Source organism: Dromaius novaehollandiae, chromosome 16 (genome assembly GCF_036370855.1).
Source record: "Dromaius novaehollandiae isolate bDroNov1 chromosome 16, bDroNov1.hap1, whole genome shotgun sequence".
Lineage (NCBI taxonomy): Eukaryota > Metazoa > Chordata > Aves > Casuariiformes > Dromaiidae > Dromaius > Dromaius novaehollandiae.
Genome location: NC_088113.1, coordinates 2,768,869 through 2,796,562, shown reverse-complemented (window position 1 = coordinate 2,796,562; position 27,694 = coordinate 2,768,869). Strand labels below are relative to the sequence as shown.

General features: G+C 48.6%; 1 protein-coding gene across 2 annotated transcripts in view; it reads left to right on the top strand.

The window, feature by feature from the left end:
* The window catches only part of CBFA2T2 (CBFA2/RUNX1 partner transcriptional co-repressor 2), a 70,734-nt gene that overhangs the window by 33,293 nt on the left and 9,747 nt on the right, over positions 1-27,694 (top strand). For both annotated transcript variants that reach the window (XM_064521288.1, XM_064521287.1), the window contains exons 2-7: positions 17,502-17,645; positions 21,506-21,747; positions 24,364-24,453; positions 25,038-25,219; positions 25,918-26,177; positions 27,022-27,107. In XM_064521288.1, coding sequence (XP_064377358.1) covers positions 17,502-17,645; positions 21,506-21,747; positions 24,364-24,453; positions 25,038-25,219; positions 25,918-26,177; positions 27,022-27,107 — 1,004 coding nt within the window. The remainder of the gene's footprint in view (positions 1-17,501; positions 17,646-21,505; positions 21,748-24,363; positions 24,454-25,037; positions 25,220-25,917; positions 26,178-27,021; positions 27,108-27,694) is intronic.

Sequence of the window (27,694 nt, the reverse complement as noted above, 5' to 3'; positions counted from 1 at the left end):
TTTGCATGTGCTGATTTTATCTTTATATGATGTCTGGAGGAAGAAAGAAACTAAAGACTTAAAGGAATAAATTAATTGGTTTATTATCTGACCTTGCATTTAGATGAATAGGAAAGTAGGGTAGGAATCTCTAAACCTATATGAGAAATGAAGGATTGAAACGTCTAAGATTGTTTTGCTCTTTTCAGCTAATTTAACTCATTTAATAGAGCTTTTCATGTAAGTATCATTCTCGTGTGTGAGTAGACTTTGTCTTGAGCTCATCCTGCATTTCTCCAGTGTTGTATGTTGACCTTTCTGTACAATCAAACTTGTTAACAAACTGTTTATGAAAGGGCTCAATGTTAAAAGAAGGACTGGATTACCCTTCGTACCACACTTGCTTTGTTCTGGGGTGTCAGCACCCAGAAGAGGATACATTTGCATCCTCTGAAAACATGCTGCCGCATTAGCATATTCCCTCTACTGTATGCTCGGGGGGGTTTCTTTGCAGAAAAGTCTCTCTAAAGATAGCATCATGAAGTTCTGTGTTGTCAACCAGGGACACTTGATCTAAAAAACAACATTTGATACACAGGCAAGGTTTGCAAGTGCCATCTGGATTCTAGGAGATGAGCTAGGTTGTCTGTTTTGCATACACTCACCAGGAAAGAACTTCTAGCAGGCAGATTAATACCTCAGGAACACCTGAGCAAGACAGTTTATTCCAAGTGAATGCCCTCGGTGACACTTGATACCAGTGTAATCCCATGCCACTGGGGAATGTGCACAGGTGTACCTCCTTGGGGTGTTGGAAATAATTCTGTAGTTTAATGCAAAGAAGAACAGATTCTATGGCATCAATTGTGGAATCAATTAAAATATTATTGGCCCAAGAGAGTTTAAATCTAGTATCAAGCATACTGCAAGGCAGAACCTGAAAATGATGCAAGACCCCACATGTTGCCACATCTTCAGGGGGGTGGGGATGTCAGGTACACAGATGTCTGTCTGGCTTGAATTCTGTTTGGTGCATATACTGTCTTCAGAAATATACCACCACTAAAACCAAAAACGTGAGGAATATGAACATCAAACGTAGCCTTGGGTTGAATAGCAAGCTTATTGTCCATGTCTTCCCAGAGATCCAGCAGCCAGTACTACTCACAAGTAAATTATAAAACATATTTTACTTCGGGGCCTATTTCTTGACTTTCTAGTTATCCTCTCATATGCAAATCTAATTTGCTTAATGGCCTGGTGAATGTAATTGAAAGGCATTCTGCACTTACATGATAGTGAAAAGTCTCACCTGTACCCAAACACAGATGGGTCTCTGCCTCACTACAGCATCATTAGAGGAAATTTATAGGCACTGTGTCATAGACTTTGCTGTGACCAGAGGAGGAAAATAGCAGTTTAAAACAAATTTAGGGGTCGGAGGGGGTGGTTTGCAGGGTCTCTTTCGCTCTTTTCTATGTTTGCAATTTTTGGTGGTTACATTTCTTGGTTAACTTGTACTTTTCCTCCTCTACTTCTGTTGATGGTGAGCAGGCCACTGCTGATTACTAGTAACTAGTTTAGGACAACCTGAAGAATTGCGAGTTGGAAGGTCCTTTCTTTGGTGTGTTATAGGATGATATGTTGAGAACAAGTGCATCAAAGCCATTCAGCCTGTCTTACGATCCTGTGGAACCTAGCTGAGCCAACAAGTTCACTTGATATTCCCTGTGCTTCACTGGAGCTACCTGGTCTCCAGAGGTTATCCATGGAAAATCTCCACCTCTACTACTTGTAAGCACCTAGTGCAGGTCTTCTGATGGAAAACTTTTGTATTTGGGCTCCCCTCTCTACTCAACAGGCGGAGTAGCTTTGACAGGAAAGGGGAAAGAGGCAGAGCAGAGCCAGTTGCTGCTGTGCGTGTGTCTCTGCTGGTGTATTCCTGAAGAGACCAAGAAGCAGTGAGCTTTATTTGCTTTTTTCTGTCCATCCCCATCTCTCTCTCCAGCCCCAAACTCTGCAGGAGATGCAAGCTCATGGTGTTACAGCACAGCTCTAGTGGCCTCACTCTTAGAGACTGCAAAACACCTTCAAAAATTTGTCCCTAAGTGCATTCCTGTTGTGGTTCCAGCTCAGTAGGACTGCAAAAAGCTTTCCACATGCTGATCGTCTTTGGGGAGAAGGGGAACAGCAATTTATTTAGTGATGTGAGAAGTGTTTTTAACAGGCAGAATTGTCATCTTGGCAGGGATCCCATGCATGTCATTGATCAGGAGTGAATATTAGCTAAGCAGCAGTTAATGTACTTAGCGCCCAAGTGAATGAGGCGGACTCTCTAAAGAGAGCAAGCATGAGTTATGGCTAGATTAGAGAGATTTGGCTACCTTGGATAGATTGAGGGGGCAGCAAGTCCGGTACTTGTGCACATAGCACAGCTAGCTTATGTGAAATGGCTACAGTAGGAAAGCCACAGTTGGCTGTAGGGTGAGGGACACTTGTGCTGCTGGATTCAGACTTTGGTACTCGTAGGAAACTGAAAAAACAGAGGCGGAGAAGCCCTCCTACCTCATCTCTGGCATGCTTTGTTCCTTCTTGATTTCTTGGAGATCTTACCTGGTTTTAGATGAGGCTTGGTAGAACTTCAGCCCTTGAGTTGGCTGACTGCTTACTCACTGGCCTGTGCAGCTAGCTTTGTTCCTCCTTTTCAGCCTCTGTCCAGAGAAATAAGATTCCGTGTTGGATTCTGATTTATATTTGGAAAAGAGAGCAAACGATACAAATCTTCCTTCAGGGATGTGGGGAGGGGGAGGTCCTTTTGGTTTTTTTTCTGTATCATTCTTTGCTTGCTCCGTTTTGCATTTGTGGTGGAAGCGGGATTTTCTTTTTTCTTTTTTTTGGCAAAAATAACCTTTGTTTTCACCTAAACTAGTCCTTCTGACTGTTGGCTTCTAGACTGCTGAGTTTTCCAATTTGATGGTATTTGACTTGTTCTGTGCTTTACAAAAAAGTTGTTGTTTGTTTTTTGGTTTTTTTTTTTTCCTAGTTTAGTTTAGGCTTTTGGTAATAGCTTTTGGTGTCCTTGGTATCCTTTGTGACTCTGCGGTCTGTTTCATTAGTATGAGCTAAATGGCTTCACACGTGTTCTATTTTGAGATCTTCTCACTTCTTTAAGAAACGGCCTTGCGTGTTTTAAGTGGTGTTATTTACCAATTATTGGTAGTTGCCCTTGGGCTGCTAATGCTGGTACTTCTGGGGCTATCTTTTATGGATAGACCTTTTTTTAAATCTCAGTTTCTGTATTACTCAGTTTGAGAATTTGCTACTCGTTAGATGTCCTTGTACCTCAGACCCCAGGTCTGGTAGGACTGCTTTTCAGAGGTGTTTTTTTAGGTTGATTTATTATGGTGGGAATCAAATCATTGAGCAGTAGAGCTTGCGGAAGGAAGAAAGGGGAGACGGATATATTTTTAAATCCTTGTTTTGAAGTTTGCAACTTAAATATCCTTCTCTACATTATTATTAAACAGGTTTGAAGTTCTTAAATGTTGAGTTACTTGGAGGACTTTAAAAGAAATTTGTGCTGTTTCTGAACCTATTCTCTTATTTTAAATGGGAATGTTTTCTCCTCTAATAACTTTCAGGCTGTTCACCTTTTACATTCGGTAGTATTAACTTTCTAGGTGCTCTGCGATGCCTCTGTCGTATATGTGCTATACACTTTTCTACAAGGTGTGTCTATACTAGTCTCTTCAGGCTGAGTAGTACAGGACTGAACTTGTCAAAGTCATGAGAAAAACACACATCTGTTGTCCTTGAAGAGGATCTGGAAGGTTAGGAAGAACTACTATGAAGGTGCAATCCAATCAGTGAGATGCTCGGGTCAAAAACGCTTACATACAGGAAGCCTGTGATTTGACTTTGCTATTGTTCTCTAACCATTGCTAGATTCTCAAAGAACACAAGACTCCCAAAAACTGTGCTGTCAGCAGCTTTCTCCCAATGTAGGCCTTGCCATCGTTAGTCACACTTGGGTGGTCTTCCTACTGTTTTTGCAGCCTGCTGCTGTTGGGGTGATCTGGGAAGTGGAGCTTGTGCAGAGCAGAGCCGGCTGTGTAAGCTGCAGGAGTCTCTTGTAGTGGTTTCTTGATGCCTCCTCTAATGCCTGCTGGCTCTGAAGTGCAGCTGAAACCCTGCAATTCTAATCTCAAAAGTCCTCATGGTTATGAGCTGTTTGAGGGCTCCCTCATGGCATGATTGAGGTCAGATGGGGTAATTTAACTGGCAATCCATAGCCATGGGTCTCAGAGGTCTCAGGGCACAAGGATTTCTTAGTTTCCACTTACTGGTCTGAAAGACCTGTTTAAAGATCTGCGGGAGCTTCTGTAAAAACAAAACAGCCTGTTCTTTGCTTGGGCCGGGTACTTCTCTGCTCCATCCACTCGCAAAGTGGGCCTGAGACTTGCCTGTGACCTTGCAGCAGCTTTGCAAATCTCTATTGGGATAGAGCCCCAGGCCAGATGTTAAGATTTAGCGCGAATGTTTTGACCTTCATTCTTTTTTTTTGAAATGGTAAGTCTCCAAGCATCTTTCTGGATGGAAAATTCTTGGTGTATTCTCAGGTTGTTTCTGCTGCATTAATGCAGTCGCAGCACATCTGTGCAGTGCAGGGAACAAAGCTGGGACCTTCTGTTCAACAGCTACAGGTGGGCCACCTGCCCCGGGGCTGGCACCTGGCTGTGGACCTGCTGCCTTATATGCTTTCGGTGTGGAGAGAGCAGTTTAGTGGCATATCCCGGCAGGGACTGGTGGTGCATGTGACAGGCTGGTGCCTGCAGCAGTTTGGGAACTAACAGAAGGGAGCAAAAGCATAGTGGCCTTGGGAGCTCGAGAGAAGGAGCTGGAAGCTCACGGTAATGGCAGCGTTGGAGCAACTGCAAGACACGATGTTGTGAGCTGAATATCCCAGGCACTGCGGCACGGGGTGAAAGCTGTGGTGGGAACGAGCCCGGCATTTTATTTCTGTGCCAGGACCCAGGTGGCAGATCTGCAGGCAGCGATCAGCTGCTGCCCAGCATGCGAGCAGCTGTGCTGCCAGCGGCTCCCGGTGAGCAGGCTCGCCCCACGCGCTGGGCAGCATTCCTTGGGTCAGCACGCGTCGCAGCACCGTTTACCTGCTTGGATTTAGAGGTTACAAACACGCCAGCAAACAAAATGGACCTTTCTCAGTGTGATGCTCTCCTCCAAGGAAACTCTCTAAATTGTCACTCCCTACTGTGCAAAGCTTCATCCCGCAGTGATGAGAAGGTGGCCGCTGGTGGGAAGGCTGGGGTGCCCCCCCGTGCTGCTGAATACCCTTGACCAGCCTTTAAGCAAAGCAGTGCTCTGACCTAGAAACAGCATCTTTCTTTTATCTGCTAAAACTGAAAACTGCCTCTGCTTATGCAACTTTCCTGCAGAAAATAAGAGCTGGAGAATAAAACCATGGGCAGAGAAAAAGCAGGGCCAGATGCCTGGCACAGGCTTTTTCAGCTTTCAGGTGGAGTTTCTTGAACGGTCAGGTGTGGTGAGATGGATCTGTGGCTGAGATCTCTTTTGTGGCGATCTTATTTTTTGATGAGTTTTTCAGGTAATTGCAGTGCCTTGCACGTGGGTTGAGGCGTTGCAGGGGAGTGGCACGGCAGCTGGAGCCCTCCAGGACACTTGCTGGCTGAACGACCTAGCCTTGGTGAGTCCCACAGCCTTGGTGGCTGCCCCAGACCCACGGACTGCAGGACCGTAAAGGAAGGCGACAACGGTGGCCCTGCACTGGGCGCCCCAGCTGCTCTGCAGATCTCGCTGCCTGCCGCAGCTCCGCTCCCACGAGCGCGCCAGCGTGCCTTGCTCTGCTGCTGTGAGCCTGCCCCGAAGCCCGTTTGAATCGGTGACTGCGTTCCTACAGACCATCGCGAGCTGTGCAGACCCCCTCGGCACTACCTGGCGACACGAGGACGTCGGTTATTGGGCCCTACCGTTCCTTTTCTGGTAGTGGCCCATTGAAAAGGGAGGCAACGAAGTGGCGCTTGGTGCGTACGCGTTTCATCTGGAAAGTCGGAGACGGGTGGAGCTGTTTGTTAAACGGCAAGCAAGCCAAGTTTTGAGGGAGGGGATTTATGAGTGCTAGATAAAATCATAGCCTGAGTGGTGGCCCAAAAACTCTGTTAAGGTGGAAAATGCTTTGAAAAGTTGGAGCCTGTTCTACCAGTATTTCCTCACTTTGTCAGTCTCCCTTTTACGGGTATGAAAGTTACAGCTTTATCCATGCCACTGCACAGCTTGTAATGTATGTGGGGGAAAAAATAGACTTCTACTCCCCAAATTATAACGCTCAGTGATGTACTGAATGGATGCTTTTCCTTTTATGTAATCTATGGAGGTTTTCTTAAGTTTGTTTTTTTTAGGTTTGTTTTGTTTGCTGAGGGATAAAAAAACCAAAACTTAGCAATAACTTAGATTTAAACCCAGTGCTTTAAAATTTCAGTAGCCTGAGATTTTAAAGGTAGTCAGCGTCCATTCTCAACCTTTTGCTTTTCAAAACTGGATTCTGGCTGAGCAAGTTTAAGAATTGAACGTACAGGTTAATAACATTAAAGACAGCAGGCTGACCTTTTTCCAGAAAGGCTTTATATGCCGAAAGCCAGCTGAAACTAGTGGGTATTGAGTATTTGTGCACGTGAATGACTGAAAAAGCTGGGTGCCAGCTTGAAACATCTGTGTTCCCTTCATAAATGTGGCCCGTAAAGAAAATGTGGCTGAATTTCAAGAATGTAGTATGAGGAATGGCCTTTCAGTGCTGATGTCTGCGGGGTGTCCTTCTGGCTGGAGTTTCCCACGTGTTGGGTCACTCTTGTGGTTCGCTCCCGGGACCTCGAAGGGGCGAGTCATCCTCGGTGGCTTTGCAAGCAGCAGAACTGCGCTTGCTGCATTGTGCAGGGGCTGCTTTAGACGTTTTAGGGGTAAGTCCCTAAAGCCAGCTGCCTTAGGAGGAAAGACTCATTGCCCTTGCCCATCTGCAGGTTAGCTGAGGTGGTAAAAGTGTTTTATATCACTTGTGTGTTTTTATCTCAGTTCTTGCTTTCACTCCACAGTAGCATTTAATCTAAGTGAAACTCGGACTCCTTTTCCTGATGTGACAGCTCTCTATGTAGAAGTCCCACAAAATGGTCAAAAAAGTCTTTGGTACTGAGCTGTTGCACCGAGTCTCTCTTTCTAAACTGTATCCCTTTTGTACTTGTTATGTCTGGGCTCCACTGGACTCGAGAGCCGTTAATCTTCCTCATGTTTTCTTCCCTGTGGCAAATGAGACACAGATGTTCCCATCTGGAAAGTTTGTTCCAGCCACCATCGTTTCACTCGCATAGTTTCAACTGCAGTTGGGATCTTTGGAGAGCAATGCAGCAGGCAGAGACTTTTAAGTAGTAGTTTTTCTGATTGCGATAATTGCCCATTTTATATCTAGAACTGCCATAATTTTTCATTCAAAATGCTTCAACCTGGTAAGTAAATAGTGCGGAGGAGTAAACAGCTCTTAATATTGTAATAGTAGTGTGTTGTGCTTTTTTTTCCCCCCTCCTTTAAAAAGGCTCAATTCTATAACTCTAAAGGGAACAGTAAACCAATGAAAAATTGCTAAAATAACTTAGCAGTAACTAATCAAACTAATGAGCAAGCAGCCTTGGCTTTGTTCAACTACTGTTGGCTCAGGCGAGGCCCTGCGGACTGTGTGTCAGGTTGTCACCCCAGACAGGGGGGTCCAGGTGATGGTTGGGGTTGTCTCTGGGGCCAAAGGCACGCTCCCGCGGGGCCGTTTGGGAGGATGGATGGGCTGCGCTGGCTTTGTTGGTTGGTTATGGAGTGAGCCGCACGTGGGCTGGGTGTGTTTTCATGGCAGGCGCTGGGGGACGTCTGGTGGGTGCCCACAAGGGTGGTGAGGGCTCATTCTTGGGTGGGAGACCAGGTGGGGGTGGCAGCCCTGGAGCCACAGCAAGGGCTATTATTAATTATTACCAAATAATAGTTTTTTAAAAACAGGCTGTCAACCATCTAAAGTACTTTTCTTGCCTCTCTCCAGTCCCCAAACCGTTCCTATTTGAAAACCAAAATGCTGGCCACTCAGTGGGCCTTGGTTGAATATAATTGGCTGGCAGGGAATTTGTATGTGTGTGCTGAATCAAGTGATTTTTATTTGTTTATTTGGTCCTTCTGCAAAGTCCTAGCCATCTAGATGAGTTTGGGTCTCCATGTGTATTTGCTCGGGCACTAGCCTTACAGAAAGGGGACTGCTGTGACTTGTTGGTAGGAGCAGCAACGGCTCCTGGATGGCTTCCGCACCACGCCTGGATGGTTGTTTGGCCAGCTTTCCCCATCCAAGCCTCTGCTCGCCTGTTCCTTTGTGGAAGAGATGGTGGAAGAGGGGGGTAACCATGCTGAAGCGGTTTATTTACCGCTGGCAGGAGTGCCAGAGCTTGCGTGCCCTGGTGTGTAACCCGCTCTGGGTTTCTAGATGCCATCATCGGTGGTGGTGGAAGGGATTTCTGCAGCTGTTTGTTTGCACCCCTGGCCCGGGCACGAGCCCGCGGACCAAGAGGAAAGCAGAGTTAATAAGACGGACACCGCTCAGGTGCAGCTTGTGCTGACGGCACCGAGAGAAGCAGGAACCGTGCTTGTCTTGCGTAGGTGGAAGCAAAGCAAAAAAAGAGTTGCTCTAAAGCCCAACCTGTGCTGCTGATAAGTTTGCACAGTCAGGCACATGAATAGGTTTTTAGAAAAATCACTGAAGGGTGAGGCTGATTAAAGATCTGCAGTCTGCCTTCAGGAATGAATTATTAATCTTATTTCCCTTATTAACTGCTTTCTAGCCTGGTTGTGAACGATAAAATACTTTGCACTTTCAACTTCTTCTCTCTGAGTTTTGTGTTGAATTGAGACTTAAAGTGAAACAGCTGTGTGTGGGAGAGGAATAGATGGCAATGGCGATGCACGCGTTTATTTTTGATTTATAAAACGCCTGTCCCAGGCTCGGCAGCTCCCTCCTGCATGCTGCGGAGCTCTCCTGTGAGGTGCCGCGTCCTTTCCACTCCCACAGCATCTTGCAGATCAGCATCCGAGATGTGCTACAAAGCCGAGTTAAACAGTGTAAAAATAGACTGATCACATTTAGTGGAGGAAGTATCTGTATGGTAACATAAATTACCCACTGCAACAGATGCTATAGTATCGTATTATACAACTCCTTGCTTAGGCGAGGAGGGAGAGGGGATAGAGAAGAGCCAGCAGTGAGCGGACCTCCGTTGACCAACGCTTGCTGCTGACCTATTTTATGAGCCGTCTTCATGTCTCCTGTTTTTTTTTTTTTTTCTTTTTTGGTTGTAAATAAACTCTCATTTATTGTCTCAGGCAAATGGAGATCGCTGGAAACCACCTTCAATGCAAATAATCACCGTTAATTGTATAAAAATATAACCCCTTGACTGCAAACCTCTTAACTTGCGCTCTTCCTCTCTCCCTGCCCCCAGATTAGGACTTTGTTAGCAGAGTCATCCTTTGCTTGCCAAGGCTGCCTTATCAGCTGCCTTGTTTCTGATGCATATCTTAGCCTTTCCCCTTTGTCCCTTTTTGATGCAGTGATGCTGCAAAAAGATAAAATACTAGCTTTTTTTCTTTTCCCCTAGACAAACTGATTTCAGTTGGACCTTGGGGGAAGTTGTCGGGCAGCGAGCAGTGGAGAGTTTGCAGTGGAGGAGCAGAAAACAGTGTCTGCTGGAAGCCTGCATAATAATGCTGTAGCTTTGCATGCAGATAACCTCTCTCATCTGCATGTCTTAAAGGACTGTGCAGAGGTGCTTTACAAACAGCTTAGAGCTGTCAAGGGGAAGGAAAGGCAACCTCAGAGTGGAGGAAAGATGTTAATAAAATTTAAATGTAATTCTTCCCGTTTCTCAGTTCCTAAATGTGAAAAATATTAGCTTGGTGGAGACTGAAAACAGATGGTGAGCAGTTGGAGCAGATAAGCATGTTATTCAAAATAAACATTCGCCAAAGCTGGGGAGGTGGCGAACCATATTTCATTTCACCTTATTTACATTATCAGGTCAGGTTACACTGATGCTGCCTTTAGTTTGCATTCAGATTATCAACAGGGAACCCAAGAAAGCAAGCCAATTGCAGCATGTCCTTTTAATTATAGGCTTATTTGGGTTGGAATGGACGTTTTGTAAGCCATCTCCCCGGCCTTTGCTCCAGGGCAACGGTGAGTTAATTTTCTTAAAACAGCCTCTGTAGACTGCGGGCAGGGTCCTGCCAGCCACGGAGAGGGCACCAAGGTACCCGTCCTCTGCCCTCCTGTTCTTGTTCCACATGGTTTATTTTGGTGTTTAGACAAGCTTTACATTGCTCTAAGTTAAAGCCGTGACTCTTGCTCGTCTGTTTGGATGGTGATCTTGCCAAGTGGGGCTGTGAGCCTCCGCTTCGTGGGCCCATTGCTCTCTGGAAGCCTTGGTCGCGCCGGCTTTTCGGCGTTCGGTAACCTACGCCTCCAGCGTGAGCGGCCATGCGAGGTGTGGGGGCTGGTGGAAGGAGAAGCATGTCCCCCTTTGGCTCATCTCACCTCCTTTGGTAAGTACCCCAGGAGTGGCTGAAGTGCCTTTGGGGGTATCTGTCCCTCGGCTGGCTGCAGCCCAAGCCTGTGTAACTTGCTCGGACCTGGCACCTGGGCGACCAGAGAGTTTGCCTTGCCCGGCTTCACCTGGGGTTCAGCTTTTGGGAAGATTCCCCAGGCCTGTGCTGTGAAGAGTTAGGTTTGAACTGCAGGCGTTTGACTTTCTGAAGCGAGAGGAAGTGGCTTTTAAGTTATGAGCATCCTCTGCCTACTCTGTATGAAAGTCAAAAACATCTGTTCTGATTAAACCTTTTGTTTCAGTGTTAACTTGTTATGTGCTTTCACTCCCGAGTCTCTGAACCACTGGGCAAACCCTCTGTATACAGCCTCGTGTTCAGAAAGCATCGACTAAAAACAAAATCTTGTTCATTCACAGGCTTCGCTATCTAACCACATAGTGGCCAAAGCCTCCTCGACATGGTTGCATTTTGAGACTGCTCTATCTTGCAAACTGCAAGAGAAAAAAGGAAAAGCAAATCCTTACACGTGCCTAACTGCTGGTTAAGTATTGCTGTATCATATTTAATGTGCTTTTTCCCTTGTTTCTTCTAACGTGTTTCATGTTTTGGCTTTTGCAAAAAGCTGAAGTATGATAAGCTAGAGCTCTTGAATCTAGCAAATGGGCTTTGTGAGAAGCCAGTTCAGATGCTGTGCAGCTTTTGTCATCAAGATCTGCAACTTTGGTTCCAGTTGAGGAAGGGTCTTTCTTCATTTAATTATTAACTCTTGCAACAGTGAATCAGGGGGACTCCTATATCTGCATCAGAAGGGGCTTGAGAAGATATTGCTGTTCATGCTCTGTCAGTCTGAAGTGACTTCCTCCAACCACTCAACCACAGAATTAAATTCATATCGCATAAAGGTGGAGGAGAGATTGACTCTCCTGAGCTGCTAGCAGGGTTTAGGAGCCCACCATATGTGCTCCATATGCTCACATGTGCAGGTTGCTGTACAGTGCTAAACTGTTGGTGCACACGCATTCGCCGTAATGTAAATTCAGAGCTGAGAATCCACACTTTGAGCGTTGTAGCGGGTTGTTTCTTGTGGCTCACCCATCACATCTAGACCAAGGCTTTCCCTTCTGCCTTGCTTGGTGCTGCACAACGCAGCCGGCTTTGGTTACTTGATGGCAACCGCCTGTCACCTTTTCACCATGGGAACGTGCGTTTGCAAAACTGTGCATGGCAGGGAGCATGTTTTCCCTGCCTGACCCTTGGGCTCCTTTCGGTGTAACCTGGCTTCCCTCCCTCCAGCTCATCTCCCGTGACCGGCACTGCTGGCATCACGGGGACCCCTGGCCCCGCTCTGCCTCCAGCTGCCCCCCAGGGACCTGGCCTCCTGCAGCAGTGTCCCAGCACCCCTGGAAACCCCTTTGCTTGCTGGGGATGAGCTCCGGTCTGGTGCCGGCCTCCCGCAGGGTACCGCGCCAGGCTCTTCCAGTGCTGGGGCACAGCAGGGCCAGGAAACAGATTTGTGATCTGCGTTTTGTTAATAAATACAAAACTCTCATCCTGATATTATGCTGCCATCTGTTTGAACTACATTTTGAACTAGGGGAAGCAAATGGAGAAGAGAGGGCTGGAGTCTCTCTGCCACCTCGGGTTATCTCACGGCTCTGTCTTCAGGTCCCTTGTCGTGCTTTATTAGGGAAGGGAGCATCCAGTTTCCATCGTGCGGTGTTTTTATTTCTCTTCATTACTTAGTTTATTCCCCGATTGCTGAAGGCATTTAAATATTAGTTTAATTTCTAGTGCATGTGAGAAACAAATGAAAAAAGTCTCAAGTCAGGAAGAGATTAATAAAGTGAACTTCTTTGTACAGTTTGTAATGAAACTCGATGTTAGCCATTCTTCAGAGGTTACCTATCATAGCAACACTCCTTTATTATTAAACACCATAGTGGGAAGGTTTCTTTAAAGAAAATGAATATAATGAAATTGGTCTCGAGCGGCTATTTAAACCACCAACTGTTAAATGTCCCGCTCTGTATTGTATAACTAGAGGGAAAGCTGGAGATGTGGTTCCCCCGGCGCTGGGTGCTGAGGAGGGGGGCTTCTCTGACAGCTGCTCCTAGCTCCAAATTTTATTCTGATGTGCTATCAGTTTGTGTAATTTATCTCATTCTCCTCACAAGAAGGGAAGATTATCAGCTATACTTAGTCTTAATAGATGCTCCTTTTTAATTTGTTATGCTGGGACAAGAATTGGAGCAGTAAAAGAAATATAACCCATCAAGAGTTAACACAGAGAATTGAATAAAAGCAGGGCCTCATGGTATATCGTTTGAACGTTAAGAGGGATGTCGCGTTTCAGGTATACACAGTCAGTCAGCTCCTTGTACACCTGGGCTCCCTAAATGGGGCACGCAAATATATAGGGCATGCAGCATAAGCTTATATATGTTTACAGCTGTCCTGTATCCAGACAGCAGCTTTGCAGCATCTGAAATCTGTAGCTACAATCACTTTGAAATCTGGTCTTCAGCCTTTATCAGTTTTTTGAGAATATGAAATTCTTGCATCATGCCAAGACTGAAACAGCATCTCTGTGATGAGGGTTCATTTTACTCCAAGTGAATCTTCTTCCCTTGTGACCCTCCAGCGCTCTTCAATGCATGCGAGGAGTGTTCGCATCTGGCCTAGAGGCAGCCGCACGCGCGTGCTTGTGTCCATCTTTCTGCATCCTCCTCCCATGCTTAACGTTTGGTGCAAAGTTAGCGTGCGTCATTGCAAAGTTTTGATGTTTGGCAGCTCGATGGCAGAAGTGTTGTGCTGTAACTGTGTTCAATCTGTGTCCTGCAGGCAGTGTTTGAAAAAATGGTGATGTGACATTTGTAAGCATTTCCAAGAGAGATTCTATCAGAGGAAACCTTCCAGCCAGGAGTCCCACGGGGCGGCCAGCAGCGGGTGCGAGGAGCGCGGGGTGGCCTAGGAGCTAGCCCAGAAGTTTAGGTAGGATTTTGGGAGGAAGCCTTGTTGAAAGGAAAACCCATCAACGTTTCCAGTGTAGGCAGATGTGCTATGATATCTGGAATATACAGCTGTGGACTGGAGTTACTCTTTTTCAAGGTGCTGCTGCAAGGCAGATGCAGGATGCTCTTGCTGGTGCATCTGCTTGTGCAGGAGCAGTCGGGTGTTTGCTCCAGCTAGGCAGCTGGGAAGCAGCTTTTTGGGGCCATTTGCTCCTCACACCTCACTCCGAGCTAGCGGGACCACGTGCCCTGTGCCGGGGCTGCGCTGAGGCTCGGGCAGAGGCTGAGCTGCTAGGACATGTTGCTGGAGACTTCCCAGGGCACTTGGCGACCAGGGAGGTGAAGGCATCGTAATCAGATTGTGCATGCCTCTCATGCCTCCAAAGAGCTAAGGTGGCATTTGACTTTTAAGTGTGATTGGAATTGACTGATAAAATAGCACGGCTTGCAGGCATTTTGAGGAGCTTCTTAGCATCTTCCTGCGTCTGGAGGCAGCACTGACACCTTGCCATTGGTGAGGCAGTAAATATTTGTAACAGTTAAATGCGGAAGAAAGTGACAGGGATGTCATTGCTTCTCCAGAGACCTCCACCTCATTTTTAGCTTGCAGTCAACTCCAGGCTGACTGAAGTTCTCAAGCTCAGTCTGGTTTGCTCACATGATTCTCATTAAATTGATGCATTTAGGCTAAAAATCAGAAGTTGCAGAAAGATGGTTTTTATCTGCTTTTATAGATGCCCTGGGTCATTAACAGGAAGCTTTTAAATTTAACAATCCTGTTTGCTTCTTGTATGTCTGCCAGAGTGAGCCCGGAAGAGAAGGTGTTGGCTTCTCGTGGGACTTGCTTTTGGTGTCTCATGCAGTAGCAGAGCAGTAGCTGGTTTTATTTTAGAGGAATAAATTCCATGTGACTTTTTTTTCCCCCCCATGTAAATTAACAAAAGGAGTTTTGCTTTCTTTGCTGGTGCGTTGGTACTGTATTTAATATGTTGTAGGAATGTTTTAGGAGGAAAGATGAGAAATCTTAAGGATTTCATTCATGCTCGGTTTCTCTCCAGAACGTGCCAATATCAGGTTGTCCATATATGCCTGTGGAAGAGGGTTTTGTAGGAAGGGGGTGAAGAAGACCAAGTGAGAGGCAGGAACGTGGCAATATGTTGATGTTTGAAGCATGTAGTTGGAGGGGAAGGTGGAAAAATGAAATGGTTGGCTGCAGGGAGGACTCTGATCTGATGGTCTCCTCGGCAAATGTTCAGCCGGGCAGGCGTAGAGGTGGGCAAAGAGTTTGCAGAGAATGGCATTAACCAAATCTCTCATCTCTGTTCGTGGATTGTGTGCAAACAGATCACGGTTCTCATGTCTTAGCTCACTGTTTTGCAATTATTCATACGTTCTGAGCAAACATGTTTCCATCCCCTGATAGCTTTGGAGCAGCTGGCAGTGAGTGGCGGATAGTCGCAATTAGTACTGTTTTGATTGAAAAAATTGGGTCGTGAAGCAGTGTTTCTCTTCCCTCACTGGGTGAGTGAGCTCAGCCAGGCGCTTTGTGGTAGAAATGCTCTTAACTTCACGTGCAGACCTTGCTCTCTGGCTATTCTGCTACATTTACGTAGAGATGGGGAAAAGACAGGGGTTTGTTTCCTCCTGTTCTTGCCAACAAGCTCTCTTGCTGCAGTGGTGACGTACATACGTGCATGAACGTCATATTCAGGCGTGAATATGTTCATTTTCATATGAATGTCATATACACGTATGAAAGTGAGAGGGAGAGGCGTATCCGCGTCAAATATGAATGTTGGACCAAATGCATGTGAATAGTAGCTTGCGATATTATAGTAATATAATAATACATTATATTATAGTATTAATAGTAATTTTTCAGGGCTTTGGTTATCTCCCCACTTGGTTCATGAAAGCAAAGCTTACAAGGTTCTTTTTCTGAAAACAGGCTTAAATAAACAAAGATACAAACTTGCTGCCACCCTGGAAATGCAGGTTTTATAGTGATTGTAGTCTCCAGCCCCAACCCCAGTAACGCTAGCAGCACAGAAATGGCAGGAGTTTCTTGCTTATTGGGGAACATGGGTTTTCATATATTTCATATCTGCTTCCCCTTCCATGGCGTGTGTCCGTAGTCCTGTAAACAAAACAAAATGAAAAAAATCAGGACTACAAAATTCATTTGTTACCTTGCTGGCTTTGCTGATGACTTGCCATAAGGAAAATAAATGAGCCAGCAGTTGTATGGTGCCTGGTGGAAAAACAGGTGCTTGTGCCTTGCATAGCAGATTCCAGGCCATGGGCGCGAGTGCCAAGTGCCGGGCGCGCAGGGCTCGGGTGCCAGTTCGCATCTTCTGCGCTTTCAGACCCGGCATCTTTGTTGTCGGGAGTTGCAGAGTAGCAGCTTCTGTGGTTGCATTTCTGTGAAAAACTTTTCATTCAGTGCTTCTCTTCTTAATGGGAATGTTTCATTTAATAGGTCTGCCAGGATCTGAAAGCTGAATTCCTTACAGCTGGTGGATATTTGTGAGAATAGCAGTATTCTGTGGATATGTTTACCTCCATGGTAGGAGGATAGGAGATTACAGTCAATAGCGTGCTGTTGTTCTAATACCCTCCCTCAGCAGTCGAAAGAGGCCTTGCCTATATTTAGTTATAGGAGCCGGGAATTCCAGTTTCAGCTCAGGACGGTGACTTTTCTTTGTTAATTTTTCTAATGGCATATTTTGAAGTGTTAGCTGTCAGCAGCAGACATGAGGGCTCTGCACGTGGGAGAGCCCATCGCTGGAGTCCTTACGTGATCGCTCCCAAAGTTCAGCCGGGCTCTTGCCGCTGCTTCCGTCCCCACCGGTAATGAGGACGGTGCAAGTGGGAGTTTGCCAGTGCTTTGCCCAAAACCTCTGTCACCGGTTTTAAGTATTGAAGAAGCCATAGGAGTTTCACCTTTCTTTTTTTAGCTAGAAACAAATGGAAACTCTTGCATTGACTCTTTAGCAAGCTTTTGCTCCTGTGCGGTGCTGAGCTCCAGCTTGCACCAGCCACGGAGGGCTGAAGCGCAGGTGCCCAGGGGCCTCGGCTCCTTGCTCGGTCAGGGGGGCGGTTGCGTCGGCTCTGCACGGCGGCTGCCCGCTCCGCGGGTGCTTGGGCTGTGTCTGCGCTGTCGGAAGTCAAGCTTTTCTACTGAGCTGCCTTGAAAAATGAGGCTTGCATTATCACATCCTTCCTGCTTCTCTCTTGTTTCCTCTCGTGGATAACTGCTAAGCGTGGTGGCTGATTTCAGCCGCGCTTGAGCTGGGAGCATAACTACCTCTTTCAGCTGAGCTGAGGAGCCTCCGCAGCTCCAGCTGAACAAAAAGTTGCAACGCGAGCCAGCGCTTTAGTAGGCACCAAGGGTTCCACACGGGAGGGACGCGTCATCCTGCCTCGCTTCTGCAGCGGTCAGACCGTTTCGGTGGCTCGCTGAGCCAGGCGGCTGCTGGCTCCAGGCTGGCACGTCCTGCAGAGAAGCTGTCTGGGGATGCTGAGCAAATAGACACTGGTGGGCAGCTGTGCGGGGGACCCGTCCTCTCCCCGGGACGTGTGTGCGCTCCTATAGCGTGTGGGGGAATGCCTGGGGGTTACCATGGGCGTTTAAGGCGGGGAAGCAAAGCAAACGGTCAAAAAAAACTCTTGGGGAAACATCTCCAGGAGAGAAGGTGCGGCTGCTGAGCATCCACGTCCCAAGCTGGTCTGCCGGGGTCTCGGGATGCCCGCTGCACGCCAGCGTGCATGTCTGCCCGCTCCGCGGCTCACGTGCTCGGCGGCGACGTGCCGCACGGTGCCCGTCACTAACATTTCCACCTTCTTCTCTTGGTGCAGTGGCTGGTGAGAAGAGGGTGCCAGTGATGCCCGGCTCGCCGGTGGAAGTGAAGATACAATCCAGGTCGTCCCCGCCCAGCATGCCGCCGCTGCCCCCCGTGAACCCCGGTGGCCCGCGGCCCGTCTCCTTCACTCCAGCAGCACGTAAGGCCGCTGGCGGGGGAAACCGCTTTTCCGCGGGGCTCTCCGATGCCTGTAAAAGCCACGTTTTGGCCGTTTGCCTGGGTCCGCAGGCAGCATGGCGCGCGTTAGTAATCCCGTAGAGAAGCAAGGAAGTGAGACCTGGGGGTTTCTTGCTTTTTGCCACTTATGCAGGACATCTAAGGAGGTCTGTAATCTTCCCACCGCCCCCTTCCTGGCGACTCCCTGCTGCAGCCTGGGCTGTCAGAGCTGCCTAGAGGCCTTCTCCTTGCAGGTGCTGCCTTGATTTCTGGAATGAACTCCTTAAGAAATTGCAGTCTTTTATCAGATTGGCTTCTAACCAAGCCAAGGGCTGGGCTTTTCACTGCATCTTTGGAGGAATTAATGCCCACGCTGCTGTATCTCGCTTTGTAGGCAGCGCTTCTGAAACCGAAATGAGCAAGTTTTTTCTTCTTTTTTGATTTCCCATCTGGGTGTTCCCTGCTGTCCGTCCAAGTTTTGTTTTCTCCATCTTTGCTGCATAATCCTTCCTGTTAAGATGCCGTTCATCCTTGTCTAGCCATAAATCGGGCCTCACTCGTGAGCCACTTGCTTGTTCTTGTAGGATGTTCCTCAGAGGTGACCTCCATGGATGGGGACTTTCCGTGGCCCTAGCCTCTCTCCCAAAGCCTAGAAGGAATCCAGGCTCTTTTTTCTTCTTTAGACAACATATAAGGCATCGTCTTTTCAAAGCACTTTTCAGGAGCAAAGTTTCCCTGTTTTACTTGATAGTTAGGTGTGGAATTATCTTACCCCCAGAACTAGTAGATACGTATTTTTCAGTCTCTCCTTACTTTTTCCCCCATGCTTACTGTGCCTCTAGCTGCTTCTGTGTTGCTTTATTATCCAAAATGGTGTCTGTGATACCTCACAGTTTAATATTGGCAGTGAGTTTCATAGATTGGCAGTTCAGTCTCTTTCAGGACATTCACTAATGTATCGAGTGATGCTGGCAGTAATGCTAATCACTGGGTTATCCCACCAGACACATTGTCACCGTCTTTATACACTGAGGGTTTTTTAATGGCTCTCTTTTTGCTGCGGCAGAAAAGGCCATTAGCAAAGTGACAGAAATTAATTTTTCCAAAAAGGATGTTTGACACGCTATTGAAGTCCAAGTAGCTTGAACCTACTGATTCCAGTTTGCTTAACTGCCAAGAGAAATGTGAAACGCAACCTGTGGCGAAGTTTATTCTTGCTTCTGACGTTTCAAACGTCCTGCTTCAGCTTGGTTCTCTCACCTGGCGATACAGGTCCCCGTAAGGCCTTGCAGGTGACTGTCGGTCGCTCCGCCGTAAAGCGACTTGCAGGCAGGTCGCACGGGGTAAGCCTAGAAACACAAAGACCAGTAACCTGGGCTGCTGCTACCGAACAGCCGCTGGGGCTCGAGCCTGCTCTCTTGCCTTCTCCCGCGCCGTCCAAGCGCGTCCACCCTTGTGACTTCCCACAGCGGGCGCTCGCTCCATCTCCCTGAGCGGTGCTCTGCGAGCCTTTCCCTTCCCGCGTCCTGCCGGAGGGCAGGATGGCGCAGCCCCGGGTTCTCGCTGGGTATGAACAGTGTTCCTACTCTCCACTCTTTCATGAGGAAGAGGAAGCAAAATAGAGAGCAGGGTGAGGTGCCTTGGTCAAGGCCTTCAGAGGGCAGAGAGCTGTGCGATCCTCTCCTATCCGAAGGAAGCTTCTCTGGGCGGCTTTCTCCAGGATTTATAACATTTTTATCATGAAATAAGTGCCGGTTATGAGTAACCATCAGAAGCCTGGCCTTTGAAATTAGCTCTGTGCTTGCTTTTGCATAGTATTGGCCGGGACTCCACGTATAGCTGATGCTACCCTTCAGCTCTGCAGCACATCTCTGTTTCCTCACTGGTTTGGAGAAGATAGTGTAGACAAGACTTTTTCAAGTTGTCTGGATCCATAGCGAAAGGCACGAGCTCACGTGGACCTTGCTGCTCCATCCTCTCAACTTAAAACAAGAGTTTACCTTCATTTTTTCACCTCTCCGTTTATTAAAGGACGTATCCTTGTCATGCCCCGGAAAAGCCGGTCCCCTCTTGGTTAGCACAAGCGGCTTTGATGGTCTCTTTACCATTATCTTTCCCTGGGATCTGTAACTGACTCTGGGTAATCGTGTCGGGTTACTCCCACGCGCGCCCCGGCAGGTCCAGGTGTGTGAGCCTGCATAACCTCAGACCTCGGAGACCCCCGGGGCGGTTTAACTGTTCAAGTACCTCCTGCCTTTTTCTCTGAGAAGCTCTCACCGGGGCCGTTCTTTGCAAGATCCGAGGATTTTTGTACGATCCTCGTTAAGCTGCAGCTGGCGTTCTGGCACCTCTGGTGAGCTGCCGCTCCGTGCAGAGCTCTGCGTGTCTCCTCTGCCCTGTCCGTGCACCAGCAGCTCTTGGGACTGCTTCGGCGGCTCTCTGCTGAGCGCAGATGCTCACAACAGTTTCATAGCCTCATACTGCTTGTGGCCTTGTCTTTAGCACTTGCATCCACCAGGGGTTCAGGATTGGGCTCTTAAGGATAAACCAGTGGATTGGCTAAACCTGTATTTACGATCATGTACTTTTCACCTCTAAAACTTGAATTTATATCAAGTTTGGGCCTCAAGTGCACAGCTGCTTTTCAAGATTTCCCAGACAAGGCTTTAGATTGCACAACCGCAGTATGGCGATGTCAACAATTTATTCAAACTCCTTGTGGAGTTCCCAAACTTCCATAACGTAGCTGGTTTCAACATACTTTCTGCTTAAAGGAGGCAAAGTTGCAGATGGGACCAGGCTGGAAAAGCAACTGTGTTTGCGAAACCGGCTTGCTGTAAATCCCCTGGGCGGTAACGTGGCCTGAGCACCGCAGCGGAGCGTGCCACCCCGGCGTTCATGCTTGCGAGCTCCGGCGGTGCCAGCCGTCCTCGGGGAGGAGGTGGGGACCACGGGCTCCCTGCTCTGTTAGCAGGACCCAGGCTGTAGTGAGCACCGTGGATTCATTGTGATTTATGAGACTAGCAGGGACTGTTGGATTGCCTGGTCTCATTTGCTGCATAACACAGGAAATCACTGCTCAGTAATTCTTGCTGAAGGCTGCAAACTTTGCACTAAAACATGTTTAAGTCTTCAGGCTGAACATGCAACACAACTTAGTCTGCCACAGTGTGAGCTTTGTGCAGCTTGAGCCTGTGTCCTGAGCTGCCCCATGTGAAAATTGAGGTGTGTGTTCGGTATGTTCTTCTGAACCTAATTCTTTGACGTTATTTAATGTCCCTTGGAACGAAGCTAGAATGGAGTGTGTCTGGAAAAGTCACCGGCTGCGTTGTAAATCACCCAGGAGCTTTCTTAGGGAGGCGAGCACTTGGGTCTATCTTTCAATCAGAACAGGGATCCTGCTGAGGAAAACTGGAGCGGATGCCTTTGTGGGGGGAGCGGTACCTGTGTGCTCGGGGCTGCAGAGTGTCTCTGGGACGCTAAGGAAACAGGCTAAGGAGGAGGTATGTGTTGGTGCCACTGAAGAGTGCCATCATCAGGGCATGCTCCTGCATCTTCCGCAAGTCTTGCAAGCTCTGCCCTGTCCTGGTCAGTTCTCTAATTCCTGCCCTGGGAGCTAGATTTAGGTAGTCCACACAGTGCTCTTGGGTGACCTACCTGGCACACATGCACTGTGTGTACCTGCGTGGTATCTCACACCAGACCAGATACCTATGTGGTGCATGGTGCCTTCTCTCCTAAGACTTAGTAAAATCAGAATGCTTTTAAAAACCAGGCCACAGGCACATGCCCGCCTCTCACAGCAGCGGTCACTAACAGTTTTGGCTCATATCTGATTTGCAGTGCCCAACGGGATTAACCATTCCCCCCCGACACTGAACGGGGCTCCGTCTCCACCTCAGCGGTTTAGCAACGGTCCTGCCTCGTCCTCCTCCTCCTCGCTCACCAACCAGCAGCTCCCAGCCACTTGCGGTGCCCGGCAGCTCAGCAAGCTGAAGCGCTTCCTCACCACCCTGCAGCAGTTTGGCAATGACATCTCTCCAGAGATCGGGGAGAAGGTCCGGACCCTCGTCCTGGCATTAGTGGTGAGTGCGACCCAGGGAGGACAGCCGAGCCTCGGAGAGGCCTGCAGGGCCTTGCGTTTGCAAAAGCTGCCTGGCGGTGGGATCCTGGCAGCCAGCATGTGCCTGCGTTACACAATGTGTGTTTGTGTCTTTATAAGCAGAGTTATTGGCTAAGCAAGGCTTGCTGTAACGTTTACACTTTCTGGTAAACTTGCTGGCTTTTTTTCTCGTCTTTGGTGCATTCCAGAAAACTGTTTGCTTGTCCGTTTGCATTGCTTTGATGTGAGCCCAGGTGCAGCTGCACTCGAGGAGATGCAGAAGGATTTGGATTAAGCTTTGCTATAAGGGCTACAGGCCCGGCGTTTTTCCCCCTCTGCACTGGAAGGGATGTGCTAGGCTGGGCTTCCTGGTTTCCTCTTGTAAAGGAAACTTTCAAGCAATTCGGAGGAGCCTGTAATTTCGTGCTAGGAAAGTGTTTTCATCCTTGTGCCCTGTGAGTGTGGAGCAGGGGGGATTTACGATGTCCTGACCCCGACTGCCGATCGATTTAACTCCGATCTGCTTCCATATGAAGAAGCGCCAGTGCCACGCACCGTTTCATAAACACTGCCCTGACTTCAGTATGGCAGCGTGACGCAGTGGAATAAGCAGCGGTGCAGAGCCAGGAACTCGATCCTGCCCCTGCCGGGGAGTCGCTCTGGAAAGCCAGTGGTGCTTCCCTCCCTCAGAGGACCACTGGGACTGCAGGTGGAGGGTTGGTGCACTGTTTTGTAAAAGCCCTACTATACCTATGTGGTGGGCCTTTTGTATACACACCACCATCCTAGCTCCTGTAGCTCCTGAGCGGATGGTGGAGGTGTTGAAAGCATGTTTTTCTATGGGGCAGCTGGGTGATGTTGAATATAGGGTCTTCTGGAAACGTCATGGGGGGTAGCGTCTGTGAATATTCCCTTTCGAAAGACGTTCGGTCTTCAGTGTGTAGAGAACATCGTGACACTTGAAATGTTTAATTTGCAATATGCAGTGGTAAACGTGGAACGTATTTAATGGGGGGAGGGTTTCCTCTTCACGGGCTGCTCCTGCCTATCTTAACGCTGGCCCGCTAGCAAAGCAAACCTAACTCTGGCCAAGGTCTGCAGAAGATAGGAAGTCTTCTGCTGCATCAGCAGACCCGGACTTGTGATATTCTGCCACTTTGTGTGTTTGCATGTCTGCCTGCACTAAGAAAGAGATTGATGGTTGTGCAAGCTTTTGTGCGGCTATACTGATGTTTGTGACAGTCTGAAGGTGCAATTACAGGGACGGGCTTGGTAAATAACACTTTTGTGCACCTGCTGCCCTTCTTCCCCATTCCTACCCTTGGGATTTGCAAGAGCTGGGATTGATGATAGCGCGTGCATGTGCAAACAGTACATGTTCTTTTGCATCTACGGACAGCAGTTAAAATTCAGCTAAAAATGTCCTCATAAAACCGAATGAACAGGGTCTTGCTGCAGAATTATGTTTAATACTTGCAGGTATACAAACTGTCTAATAGAAATCCTATGTAAGTGTTGTTTGAAACGTTAAATAAACAGTGATCCTGTGCAAGCCCAGCCTCGTGGAGACCTGACAGCATGCAGCGCTGTGCAGCCTGCCCAGCTGCGAGCTGGTCATCGCCCAGCGCAGCTCCTAAGCTGACTCTGCCTCCTGGCAGGCTTGCTCTCCGCCTCATCACAGGGCGCTTGTAGCCAGACCGTGGGCACGCTGGAGTCGTTCTGCTCCCAGGGCTGGAGTGGGCAGAGCAGTTATGGGTCTGTCCACAACCTATGGGGCTTTCACAGAACTTTTGCACTAGATGCAAAAAGCTGCCACTGAAGTAGGATGGAGAATGCGTTTCCATGGGTGTAGGGTAGTATCTCAGTTTAGCCTTTGGGAAAGGCAATTATAAGCCGTTTGGCTTCCTCCAGCTGTCGTTCTCATCCCTGATTGAGATTATTGCTGCAGGGCCAAACGCTGTACATGCAGTGCAGCAAGTGCTGCTCGTCCCAGAGAGCATGCAGCCTGAATAGCCAAGGGGGATACAAGGTAGGGCCAGGGGAAGACCGTGCCAAGGCAGGGAGCAGCAGGCTGGTAGTAAGTGACTTCTTGGATGGCAGATAGGTTGGACTAAATGAGCTGAATGGGAGGAAAAAGGAGAGGAGGGGACTCGTGGGGAAGCTGAGATGAACGGGCTGGGAGTGGAGAGGTGCAGGCGGCCCGGGGACCCGCACCCGGAGGAAGCGCTCAGGCTTCTCAGGCAGCTGCAGCTACTGGCTGGAATCGCTGCCTGCCTCCTCGGCCGCCTTCCCCCGGACACCTGGCTGGAGACGCTGGTGGTGCCAGCTGGGCGCTGCTGCCTCCTGGGCAGGGCTTTGCAGCCCGGCTCCGGCAGGGTGCTGGGCACAGGCAGCGCCTGGCTGCCGGCCGCCTGCACCCTCGCCTAGTGCAACGCGCCCTGCGCCGGCTCCTTCCGCTCGATCGGCCGCAGCCTTTTGGCGTCGTCAGTCCTGCAATGGCAGATGCGCTCTGCCTTCCAGTTCTGTTGGTTTTGAGCCGCTTCCCAAGTGTCTGCAATAAGAGCAAATTGCCATTTCATTTCTTAATTTCTTTTGTCAGAACTCGACGGTGACAATTGAGGAGTTTCACTGCAAGCTGCAAGAGGCGACGAACTTCCCCCTCCGGCCGTTTGTGATCCCCTTTCTGAAGGTGACAGTGAGCGCATGGGTCTTGCTAATACCTCCTGTGTTGGTCCGTGCTGCTTGGCAGCATGTCACTGATGGGAAAGCTCTCGTTCCAAGCACCAGAACAATTCGGTCAAAGTCCGAGACAGACTGCGCAGACCGTAGTGATCACCATGGGTAACTGGCTCACAGAAAGCTAACATCAGAGCGGGTGCCACACATGTCCACTCACACATTAGGGAGAAATGAAAACAAACCAACCTCCATTCTGCCATCTCTCATCCTATAGTCTTATCCTCAAATGTTGAAGTCTAGAATATTTGAAGCGTTGGTATACGGACCATGGCTGGAGTTATTAGATGCTGGAAGCACCGAGAGCTTCCCGTGAAACTTTGTTTCCCTGTGCACCGACTTCGGCCCTTGGGAGAGCACGGGTAAACCTGACCAGTGCAGAGATTGTGAGCAGAGAGACAATCGAGAGGAGCCCACAGGCTCCAGGCATTGCTCCAAGGGGTGGTGGGGATGGAGCAGATCTTCTGCAAACAGGGGAATTGCCTGTCTGCAGCCTGCCTAGACCAGACCCACAATGTGCGGTGATTTGTTTTCCAGGCCAACCTCCCTCTGCTCCAGAGAGAGCTGCTGCACTGTGCCCGGGCTGCCAAGCAGACGCCGTCCCAGTACCTGGCACAGCACGAGCACATCCTGCTCAACACAAACACCACGTCTCCGGCTGACTCCTCGGAGCTGCTCATTGAGGTGAACGGAAACGGGAAGAGGCACAGTCCAGACAGGTAAACAGAGCTTTCTCCCCTCTGCCAAATTTTAAAAATCCTGACTTTTGACAGCAGTAGAATTGAAACAAAACCTTAAACGATGTTCAGTGCTAAACCACAAGATCTTATTGCTCTTAACAACTATTCTGACTGTTAACAAGATCCTGCTGGTTATCTGTGTCTGTAATTCCTCCTCACAGTACTCCTGTACTGTGGATTCAGCCTGGGATCCTCTTTGAGGGCTTTCCCTCAAAGTCCCAGAGTAAATTGTTCAGTAGAAGGTCAAAAATGCCTGAATTGGAAAGCTCAGCAGTTCTGCAGAGATCGCCCTGTCTGCTTCCCTCGGCTGAGGGATGACGCAGAACGAGGGGCTTCATTTCAATTTTCACTACTTTTATTCCAGGTAAAAGGTGATACATAATTATGTAGAACATGCTTCAAATTTACAAAACCTGTGAGATTTTAATTTGGTGATGCTTAGAAAGATGAATATCAACAATTGAGTGTTTTGGAGTTGGGTGTAGTGTTTTTTTTGACAGGGTCATTTCTTGGATTTGTTCTCAAGCTGAGTGTGTTTTAGCTTCCTGCTTCCCCCCCCCCCCCCCCCCGCCCCGTAAAATCACCGCTGCCCACGCTCTCCTGTTTTGAAATCTGCATCTTTCTGTTTCTGATTATGCTCGCATGGTGCTAACAAGTGCATCTGTCTGTCGGTTCAGTTGCAGAAGAGAAGAAAACAGCTTTGAGAGAGAGCCGCTCCCGACGGAGCCCCCGGCCAAGAGAGTGTGCACCATCAGCCCAGCTCCCCGGCACAGTCCTGCCCTGACCATGCCCCTCATGAACCCCGCGGGGCAGTTCCACCCCACCCCACCGCCCCTCCAGCACTACACCTTGGAAGATATCGCGACTTCCCATCTGTACCGAGACCCCAGCAAGATGTTGGAGCACAGGGAGGTTCGCGACCGGCATAGCAGTCTTGGTAAGAAGCTTGTAAAGATCTGTTTGTAGGCGCTGTGAAATCAGATCATTGAGCTAGCAGGCTGTGTCCCCAGTTCACCCCGATGTCCTGTGCTCGCCCACTCGCCCCTAAAGCTGTGTAATTTTAGGCAGAAAGGCAAGAGGTTCTGCAAGGAATTTGGACAGAATAATTGACAATGAGAGGTTAAAAATAGGAAGATTGAACAAGAGGCAGTATTGGTTTGTGCAGGCTGGAGCCACCAAGGATGAGGAGAAAGGACCTGATGTTTGAGCTGAGCATGGCCAGCCCAGCAGGCAAAATGAAAGCTGAGAAAATAGAGAGTATCTCTTCAGAGTAGCTGGACAAGGAGATGTGTGGGGCCTGGGGAGACCACAGCTTGGCTCCCTCTCCTTCTCCCCAGCATGGGTGGGGGTGTGCATGGGGGGTGAACCCCGTGTTTCCAGCGGGGCACCCTGAATCACAAATTTGGAGTCGCTGCAGATTTCTAATGAGGGAGCTGGCTCCCCAGGCGGATCAGATCCAGACCTGGAACTGTGCTGAAGCACTTCTGAGAATGTGTTCAGGCCCAGATTGCCTTTCAAACACTGACCGCTCCCCTGGAGCTGCGTGGGATGTCGGGCAGCCCCCAGTCCTGCTCTTTGGAGAGTCAGTGGCATAAACAAGGATAAAAACACCAGCATGGAACATGGTCCTAGAGAGCCACCTCCCTGAGACGTGTTTTAAAACCTCAGCTACACATAGTTAGAGATACAGATCTTTTTAATGCTTCAGGGCCACATTCCCTCTCCGACAACTGAGAGTACTTGGTCTCTCTAATCGCTGTTCTGGTTGTGGTTTGTGACAGGTTTAAATGGAGGATACCAGGACGAGCTGGTGGACCACCGCTTAACAGAGAGAGAGTGGGCTGATGAGTGGAAGCATCTCGATCACGTAAGGGAAGGCTAGTGGTATGGAAAGCTCTGTGGGACACGACAACCCAGTGCTCCACCTGCTCCAATTTGTGTTTTTGTTGTTGCTGATAGTACATCCAGGCTTTCCAGGTGGCTTGTAGATGAACAGCAGTGTGAGAAGGTGGGCGGTGGGGAGGACAGAAAGGAGCAGTAACACTTTCCTGGTGTTTTTCCTCTGCACACGGTCAGTGGGAGCCAAAACCAGTCTGGGCTAAACACACGGATACGCTATGTGCAACAAGTATACAGAGGTTACGAGATAAGGAAAGCCACCATTATTTTGTTTTAATGCTTTTTTCCTGAGGAGCAAGCCTTTTATGGGCGTCAACTAGGTGCCCACAATGAGATTTGGTATTTCTGGCAGGCTTTCTGGGGAGTCTGTTTTTTCCCTCACAGCAAAGCCGCTGGTCCATGCACTTCACTTGAATGTTTCCCCTAAAGAGAAGGGATTGAAGTTTGAATTTGGATCACAAACATGGAGACACTCTATGCTTACTTATGCTCTGAAGCTGATGTTTCACAGAGGTGTGTGTGAAGTAGAGGCCCTGCAGCTAAGTATCATGAGCT